Source organism: Polypterus senegalus, chromosome 10 (assembly GCF_016835505.1).
Source record: "Polypterus senegalus isolate Bchr_013 chromosome 10, ASM1683550v1, whole genome shotgun sequence".
NCBI classification, from domain to species: Eukaryota; Metazoa; Chordata; class Cladistia; order Polypteriformes; family Polypteridae; genus Polypterus; species Polypterus senegalus.
In genome coordinates this window covers 170,176,123-170,185,963 of record NC_053163.1, presented here as the reverse complement: position 1 = coordinate 170,185,963, position 9,841 = coordinate 170,176,123, and the positions used below count along the sequence as shown (strand labels likewise).

General features: G+C 41.3%; 1 protein-coding gene across 1 annotated transcript; it reads right to left on the bottom strand.

Annotated features, from left to right (window-relative positions):
* Positions 1-304: 304 nt before the first annotated feature.
* Positions 305-9,196, bottom strand: LOC120538045 (ciliary neurotrophic factor-like). Its single transcript, XM_039767442.1, has 2 exons — positions 8,963-9,196; positions 305-3,062 (listed from the first exon to the last, which is right to left on the bottom strand). The coding sequence occupies exons 1-2, from the start codon at positions 9,071-9,073 to the stop codon at positions 2,547-2,549; spliced, it is 627 nt and encodes a 208-aa protein (XP_039623376.1). The 5' UTR covers positions 9,074-9,196; the 3' UTR covers positions 305-2,546.
* Between the last annotated feature and the right edge of the window lie 645 nt (positions 9,197-9,841).

Below are 9,841 nucleotides of genomic sequence, written 5' to 3'. Positions count from 1 at the left end.
CTAATTTGGACACAATTAATTCTACACAGAGAGGTTGTCATAAAGTCACAGGTAAGAAGTGGGCCAGTTTGCTCCAGTACTCTCTACTGGAATTTCCACATTCTTGCCTCATGACTACCGATGTATACTGCCAGTTAGGGTCACATTGGCAATCTTTATATATAACATAGCAGAATGTCCATTTACAACTCTAAGGGGGACTCCCTCTGGTTTTCAGTATTAACTATTTTACTCACAGGATACCCGAGGGGATACCCCTCTCCCCCTAGTTATTCAGCACACATAGTGAGGAGTGCCAGTGGGTTTTTATTTTATTTTATCAGGCACTGGGTAAAGTAATTATAACCGGAGGAAACCTGGAATTTTTGTCCCACCCAAATCACGCAAATGACAGAATTTTACTGACATGTCAGTTTTCAGAAGGACTGGTTTAACCTGGGGTCAATTTTTTTACAGAATTTCTATAGAAGGCAATCTTTACTAGGACGTGAACATGAAGTTTGTAAAAATGTTACTGACAGGAGTGATTCGGACAGGAATAAAATTACAGGGGTCCTCCAGTCATAAATCTCATTCTCTCTGATTAGGGGTTACATGTCTGGGCTTCTGGTGGAAGATTCTTTACGCCAACATCAAATCCAATCCAACAGGTTAGCTACATTGGAATTCAATACTCAGCTACACGTGTGACACGCCCAACAATTTTCATTCGTGTAAATTGGCCTGGTCTGGTGATGAGATCAGCAACTGCTGCTGGCAAGCCTGCCATACACTATGACTAGAAGTCACATGGAAGCAGCTTTGCTTCAGAGCTGGCTAAACAAGCTAAGCACATTTGGGTCTGGCCAGGACTTGGATGGGAGACCATCTAGGAAAAGCTTGGGTTGCTTCTATTAGAGGTGTTGATGAGGCCAGCAGGGGGCGCTTACCCTGTAGTCTGAAAGTGGACCCCATTCTCCAGTGCAGTGACAGGAGCAGTCTGCTGTAAAAATGGCGGATGAGATGTAAAATTGAGGTCTTGACTCTTTGTGGTCATCAAAGGTCTTTAGGCATCTGTTCAAAAGAGTTGGTTGTACCCAAATGTGCTGGCTAAATTATCCACCATGGTTCCATGCATAGCCCCTGAATTATTAACCTGGCTATCTCACTCATTCCCCTTCAATACCAAACAGCTAATGTGTGATGAGCGCACTGCAGTAATAACTGCTGTCATCTCATCGTCCATACATTTCTACTGGTTAAAGTCGCTCCCTACTCTCAACATGAAGCGCTTTAAGTAGCGAGAAAAGCACTATGTAATTAATTTTGTCAGTCATATAAAGTGACATTGGATTTAGCTGGAATTCTACACTCCTGTTAGCTAAAGTAACCTTCACGCAGCACCGCCAACATTCAGACAAGCCTGCTCAAATCTTTGGTATGCGGCCGTTATATGACGCAAACAAAGGCCACATGATAACTGTTAGTGATGAATGAGCGTTGAAACATTACGTGGGAACACTTTATCCTAAAAAAGTGGCCCAGGCAAAGTTGCTTGTTAATTTGGATTAGCTATTTCTGCACTATGGCTGTCCCACCACTTTGCCCCACATCTTCATCACCACCTTTCCAACACCCTAAACACCCCTTCCCTCATTCTATATTTACACCTCGTATAGATTCTATGAGCCTCATCGACCATCTATCCCTAACATACACATCAGGGATACAAAGAGCAATTAGGAAGGTTCCAGCACTCATCTTCTCTGCAACTTTTGATAGTAATGCTGCATTCCATTTGAAGTCGGAATTTCAGAGTTCCTAGTCGGAATTTTCAACTGGAACAGCAGCCCCTTAAGTCAGATTTCCATTTCAAGTCTGCCAAGCGAGAGTTTGTCCAATGTCAATCCAAAATGGCGACGTGCACCATGATCTTCAGTGAAAGCTGTAGTATTATACTGTTTATTAGCACTTCTCTCTATTTGTTCATTAAATCAGTCGTACACACATCGGTGGACATGCTAATATGGTGTTTGGATGGGCCACCCAATACATTGTTATCAACTGCTATTTATTCCGATAGAGGGGGCACCACAAAGGTTTTCCTGGAGGTGTCCATTTTGGTTTTCTGAATGTTTTACCAGAACGTGATTAGCTCGGGCTTGGCATCATTCCCAGTTCCGAGATAAATGGAATGCAGCACAAGTCAGCACACACTGTAACCAATAAAAGACATTTGAACAAGTAACAGTGTGTTTGACTGTTTATCCTAATCGAGAAACACAGGTGGTTAAAGTATATTCAACCATAGCATAAGAATATATTTAAGAAGAAAAAACCATTCACGTCAAGCCCAGGGTAAAAATTAATAATAATTATAATATAATTATAATATTTAGACTTTCCTGGGTGCACAGTAACAGCTTGCTGATTAGATGCTCGGTTTATAGCTGCTATTTTTTGCTCATTGCCACGCACAGTTCACACCGCACAAAGAGCAAAAAGTTAGTTTGTGAAGTCACAGGAACGTCAAAAATAATGAACCTCAGAGGACCTCCACAGGAGGATCACCTGCCATAGCCTCCCCTCTTCTTCTGATTTTTCTGCCTGGCTGCAGAGCGCATCGCTGGGGCTGCCATTGTGGGTGTGCTTCTTGTGGATTGCTTCTGAAGTTTGGTGAAATCCCTCGTGGCTCTGAGCGCCCACGTCGAGAGCTCCAGCAGCACCTTATATCCCCGCAGCTTCTTCTTGAAGTACGTGAGGTCCTGCTCTGGACTGCTGATCCCATTACTGGGTGGAACATGACCAAACATGAGGAGGAGCTGCTTTGTGGATTCTGCCAAGGTCTCTACTTGAGCCAGCAGGGACAGAAGTGCCTCATGGAACTCGCCATCTTCAGGGGTCAGGTCTTCTCGCTGCTCTTTCAGCACGATGCCCAGGAAGCAATGCAATGAATGAAAGGCACTGGCGTTCGCCCGCAGCCTCTCCTCATCTGACAGCTCATTCCACTTCGAAACTCCAGAAGACGGGATTCCATCCACTTCATCATAACTGAATTCCTCACTTAGGCCTTGCTTCTGTCTCTGTATCAAAAGAAATACCAATAATAATAATTATGACAGTAATAATAATAACCCATAGGATGCCCCTGTAAGATGCACAAAGAAAGTAAAACTGGGACTCAGCAGGACTGGAAAAAAATAAATTAATAAAATAAATAAAGGATGAATGCTCATAAAAATTCTTTAGGCTCTCCTGATTACTTTCATTGATGTAATGCTGATAAGATTATTTAAACAACACAAAGTCAAGTGCATGAGAGCCAGCTTCGGGAGATTGCACTTCAAAGAAAATAAAAGGCTCCTGAAAGGAATTTCCATTTTATCTCAAATTTAATTGACTGCTGTTTTAGTTTCAAAGAGGCAAACAGTTCCTGACCGGACCTCCTATTTCAATATTTTAGGTCAAAATGTTCTCTCTCTCCCTAACACATCTGACTGGAGTCAAATCTTACTGGTAAAAGTCATGCCTGGTGTCCACTGCCATCTCCCAGTACTTCCCACGTTATTGCAGTAAGGTGCGTATTGGAATATCAACTTGTGTAAAAAAGTGCTGTCATTTCTACGTGCTGTGACCAAAATGTGTGCAAATCCCCTTAGATCAAAGTCTGAATGGTTTGATTTGTCATTTTAAACTGTGGAGCAAAGGGGGGAAAATCAAAGAACAAAATGTGTCTTTGTCCCAAATATTATGGAGGGCACTGCCCCTTGGAATGAAAAATCAAAAAAGAGATCTCCTGCATATTCTTTTGATCTCTCCTTGACAACGATCAGATCAGAAAGAAATAAAATGGAGACCTTGTCTTTTATCTCTTGCCTTTTAGAGGGTTCTCCTGAAAAAAAGAAAAAAAAATATATATATATATATATACATATACATATACATATACATATACATATACATATACATATATACTAGGGGGTTACCCCCTGCTTGCTTCGCTCGTCAGCCACTTCGTGTCTCTGCCACTCATGTTGTGAACAGGAAGGCTGAACGCACCCCAAGGAAACACAGTTGCTCCTTCGGAACCCCTCTTAAACAGTCATACAATGGGAAACAAATACCATTTCTGTTAGAGAGAGTATATATATACTAAGCAAAAAAAAGAAACGTCCTCTGACTTTCAACTGTTTTTACTTTCAGGAAACTTAATGTGTAAATATTTGTATGAACACTAAAAGAGTCAACACCATAAGACATAAACTACAAATGTTTCACAATGTATCCCTGAATGAAGGGAGGCTCAAAATCAAAAGTACCAGTCAGTATGTGGTGTGGCCACCAGCTGCTTGAAGTACTGCAGTGCATCTCCTCCTCATGGACTGGACCAGATTTGTCAGTTCTTGCTGTGAGATGTTACCCCACTCTTCCACCAAGGCACCTGCAAGTTTCTGGACATTTCTGGGGAATGGCCCTAGCCCTCACCCTGCGATCCAACAGGTCCCAGACGTGCTCAATGGGATTGAGATCCGGGCTCTTCCACTGCGAGGATGATCAGCTGTCCTTCCTGTCTCCCTGTAGCGCGGTCTTAGGCGTCTCACAGTGCGGACATGGCAATTTATTGCCTTAGCCACATCAGCAGTCCTCATGCCTCCCTGCAGCATGCCTAATGCACGTTCACGCAGATGAGCAGGGACCCTGGGCATCTTTCTTTGGGTGTTTTTCACAGTCGGTAGACGAGTCTCTTTAGTGTCCTGCGTTTTTAGAACTGTGACCTTAAATGCCTACTTTCTGTAAGCTGTTAAGGTCTTCACGACCATTCCACAGGTGCATGTTAATTAATTGATTAGGGTTAATTGAACATGCATGGAAAACATTGTTTAAACCCTTTACAATGAAGATCTGTAAAGTTATTTGGATTTTTAAAACATTGTTGAAATACACAGTCCTGAAAAAGGGACGTTTCTTTTTTTGCTGAGTATATATATGGGTAAAAAAAGCACATGGCCGTGATATCTCTGCCAATCAGCAGCTACCCTCTAAAACACACGTAGCCCTGATCTCTCTCTCAAAAACATCAAACGTTACTCCTTAACAATCTCTAGAGAAAAATGTCTGCTGAACAAACAGGTGTCCTTGGTTAAGTGGAGGCAAGGTGCGCTCCAACACATGGTGAGAGGTAGAGCGACTCAAAAGGTGGCTGACGAGTGAGTGAGGAGGGCCAAACACCAAAATTGACCAACAGATGCTCTCTTGGATTTGCACAAATAAATCAGTACCACAAGTGAACTCTGATACTTAGCACGATGAAAGAAGTCACAAAATCAACCGGAATGTTCAAGAAAATTATAGAAAAAAAAAAAGATCTAAATCCGTTAAGTAGTTCTCTCATGAAAAGCAGACAGACATACAGACGATGGATTTTATTTATGTATATATATATATACACACACATACATATACATTCTCACAAGGGTCTCCTCTTGAATTTCTGTGGAGATCCGGGCAAAGTCACACAATGGGCTCAAATCTTCCAACTAGCATCTTGAAATTTCATTTTTTAATTTGAAAGTATCTGCATTGTGTGCTTAGTTATATAAGGTGAAATGTAAGGATGGTAGTAACAAAACACTTTACTGGGATTACAGAGCTGTGGTCCACAGACTTTTCTATCTATCTGTTATATAGTGCCTTTCACATCTTTCTGATAGATAGATAGATAGATAGATAGATAGATAGATAGATAGATAGATAGATAGATAGATAGATAGATAGATACTTTATTAATCCCAAGGGGAAATTCACATAATCCAGCAGCAGTATACGGATACAAAGAAACAATATTAAATAGTAATAAAAATGTAAAAATGAAAAAAATAAAAATAAAATTAATGTTAGCATTTACTCCCCCGGGTGGAATTGAAGAGTCAACTATATTAAAATTATATAGTGCCTTTCACATCTATCTACTCTATCTATTATATAGTACCTTTTACATCTATCTACTATATCTATTATATAGAGTAAATAGATGTGAAAGGCACTATATAATAGATGGAGTAGATAGATGTGAAAGGCACTATCTATCATATAGTGCCTTTCACATCTATCTATCATATAGTGCCTTTCACATCTATCTATCATATAGTGCCTTTCACATCTATCTATTATATAGTGCCTTTCACATCTATCTACTGTATCTATTATATAGTGCCTTTCATGTCTATCTACTCTATCTATTATATAGTGCCTTTCACATCAATCTACTGTATCTATCATATAGTGCCTTTCACATCTATCTATTATATAGTGCCTTTTACATCTATCTACTGTATCTATTATATAGTGCCTTTCATGTCTATCTATTATATAGTACCTTTTACATCTATCTACTGTATCTATTATATAGTGCCTTTCACGTCTATCTACTGTATCTATTATATAGTGCCTTTCATGTGTATTTATTATATAGTGCCTTTCACATCAATCTACTGTATCTATCATATAGTGCCTTTCACATCTATCTATTATATAGTGCCTTTTACATCTATCTACTGTATCTATTATATAGTGCCTTTCATGTCTATCTATTATATAGTACATTTTACATCTATCTACTCTATCCATTATATAGTGCCTTTCACATCTATCTACTGTACCTGTGTAATACTAGATAGTGACAGATTCATGGCCTAAACTCAGTTCCCTGCAGTGATGGCACTAAGCTCTAACCAATGTGCCAATCTCCTCCAAAAGTTCTTAAAAATTCTTTGAGGCTCAGCTGTGTGCTCCTTTCATAAGGACAGAATGCTTTTTAAAAGCAATAGTTAAGGAAAATCAAAGCATGCTTTACCTTACTACTTTTGAGTCATATGAAATACTCTGCTGCATGCTTGTCACCTTCTTTTGCGTGAGGGAACATTAAAATGTTTGCGCAAGGTGTGGCTGAGAAGACCTGACACGTTCCTACAGGTGACCGAAATGCCGTGGGTGAGCTACAAAGCGGCTCCTCCGTGTAGAGCAGGATCTGTGTCGCCTTGTGAAGGTGTGACATGCAAGCAGATACAACGGAGAAGACAAATTCTGCACCAGTCGGGACAATAAAGGGGTCTTGTGAGTTTACTCCACCCCAAGTAAAGAGCTTCAGAACTGCTCCGAGTTGGAGGTTGAAGACATACTCATCCCAGAGAGATGCAAGATGTGGGGTGTAACAAGTGCCACTAGAGTTTTAGGAGCTCCCACTTGAGACATTTCCACTTTAAGGCATTCACGTGAGTCTCCTCACTGGATTTTCTGTGAGAAACACAAAGTTGCTGTTGGCTTGTTCTTTGGTCGGCAAAAAGAAAGTAATTTGAGAGAACGTGTACTTGCAATGACCTGCACACTCTGTGACTGATAATACGGTAAAATGGCCGGTCCCAGTTTACTGTTACGTCATATAGTCATGCAATAGTCAAAATGGCAGAAAGATATCGTAGAAAACAGATGCACTTCTCAAACACGTGGAGCCAAGTACCTGCAGTGGTCAGTGTGTGTGTCTGTCTCCTCACATATACAAATGAATTATTAAGCTCCACCTACCTTGTGCTCCTGAGTTCCTAAATGTTTAATAACGAACCAGTACTTTGGTTATTAACGCTGCTTTAACGTGCTATTAGATAGACGATAAATACAAGTTTCCAAGTCAGAAATTTCACGTAAACAAAGAACGAGCCAGACATTTAAGAGAAAAAAAAAGCTATCAGAATTCTCTGAGTTGTAACTTAATGCTGACTTTTCTCCTTAGCCAATTGTATAAAATAAAAAATACAACTGGTCAGACAGAAATGACAGTTTTGTGGTTGCGAACGATACTCATGGAATGAGAACGGCTCCCATACGCATGCGCTGCACGGCCGCCCCGCTGGCCGCTGCCTAGAGTTGATTCTAAAATAATATAAAATAAAAATAAAAAGAGGAATAACCTTGGAGGTCAATCATCACCCTGAAAGCGGAGAGTAGACCTCACGTATAGTATATGTGTACCAAATTGCAGGTCAAACGGTTTGCGAGCTACAGGTGATTTAAAATCCTCGACTGACAAACGCACAGCCACGGTAGCATATTATATAAGAAGGTGTGTCAGTTATTACGACTGGCTACACTATGATTAAGATTAGGGTTATCTGACTCAAGTTAATTAAACCAAGTGACAAAAACCTACAATCCAACTGGCAGTCCGGCGGAGCTACTGAATCGCGGAGCTCTGCGGCTGGACCCGTTTCGGTAATGCGGTGAAGCGGCCAAACATCACGACTCCTACAGCACGTGACCGCGGCATAGCTCTGAATCAGATATTAGCAGGTTTAGTAAAAGCTGACTGGATGGATAATTGGCATATATTAGGTGTTAAAGTCCACGCTAACTACCGTTTTTTTATTGTTTTTTTTTTTTAAATGTGATTTTTCATAACTTAATGTAGCATATAGCAGAGCTTCACAATTTACTTACTTTATAGTGCCTTTGACAGTAAACACCTAAACACGTGCTCGACAAAGCTGAAAGATTAAAAAAGTGTATAATTTATGAAAAGAAAGAAAGAAAGAAAGAAAGAAAGAAAGAAAGAAAGAAAGAAAGAAAGAAAGAAAGAAAGCTGCCCAGCCGATGCCCTGTAATACCCTGCCATGCCGATGCTGTTTTTGTTTTTCCTCTGCGCAGCCAAGCCGGATCAAAAGGCAAAAGTGACCGCAGCACCCTCGGCGCTACAGGTAGCTTCCATGGTCTTATTTTCTACGGTGCCTTTCTGCAGACACATCGCGTCCGGCACTGTAAACCTCACATGTGAATTATACGCAGACCATTGCTGACCTCTTTCCAGGTCCTGATTTAGCCGCACAGCATGTCCGGCGCCCGCAGGAAAAAAAAAGACGCGTTCCCGGCGCCGTTTTACTGCTGCTGCCCAACATGTCCCACACACCACAATAATCCACACAATCCCACTTACGTATATTTCTTGCATTTCCTTGGCATCCTTGTGCACTTTTCTGGCCAGCGAAGTCGCTTTGGAGAGATGGTCCCGCCGCGCCTGTTCACTGTCGGAGAAGCCGGTAGCCATAGCCTTGCGTTCCTGGTTAGACTCAGATAGGTTCTGCGGGCACGAGCGTGGCAGCGGAGACGCGCACTGACGAGGCGCGTGCCAGTCCCACGCAAGGTAGCAGACGTGCGTCACGGTCAAATCCTGGATCGGCGAAATCCCGGTGGACTGGGAGTGACCGTTTATTATCAAAGGCAGGGTAAGGGACAAATAGAGATCCTCTCATTGTCCCCGATTTAAGATTTTGCGGAAGTGTCCCACTAACAGGCCATGATAAACATACTTATTGGTGCACAAAGAAGTGTGTAGGAGGCGAGGTAGGGGTTTGGAGGCAGACATATAAACAAAGTTTATATTTCTTCAGACATGTATGAGGGCCCGAATGCTGTCCGCATTTGTGTGTGTGGAGTTTGCACGATCTCCGTGTACGTGAGCCTGCCCGGCGATATGAAGACTCGCGTTGATTCTATTAATTTACAGTTGTGCGGTTTAAAAATTCTAGCGTCATTAATTCCTGTTTTTTGTCATTGCAATGCAACGCATTTACCGATTTTGTGCGTTGCTTTATTTTAGGAAACTATAAAGTATTTCAGTATAGTAGAAGCAGTGACGTCTCCACATTTAGGGACAGCGGGGTACGAGATGTGCACAATCAGTTCAAGTTTCGCTCGGTAATTGAACTTATTAACTGCTCACGACAGCTTTCAGCCTTGTAAGCATTTTATGTCATAGGTACAATGCACTGTACTTAATAATATCACACCATAAAAATTAATAAAAGTAATAATT

What these genes read in the sequence shown, in the direction of transcription:
- LOC120538045 (XM_039767442.1), bottom strand. Translation starts at nt 9,073, where the DNA reads ATGGCTACCGGCTTCTCCGACAGTGAACAGGCGCGGCGGGACCATCTC. An exon ending in AGGAAATGCAAGAAATATAC is followed by an intron (nt 3,063 to 8,962) that starts GTAAGTGGGATT and finishes CTTTTGATACAG; the next exon opens with AGACAGAAGCAAGGCCTAAG.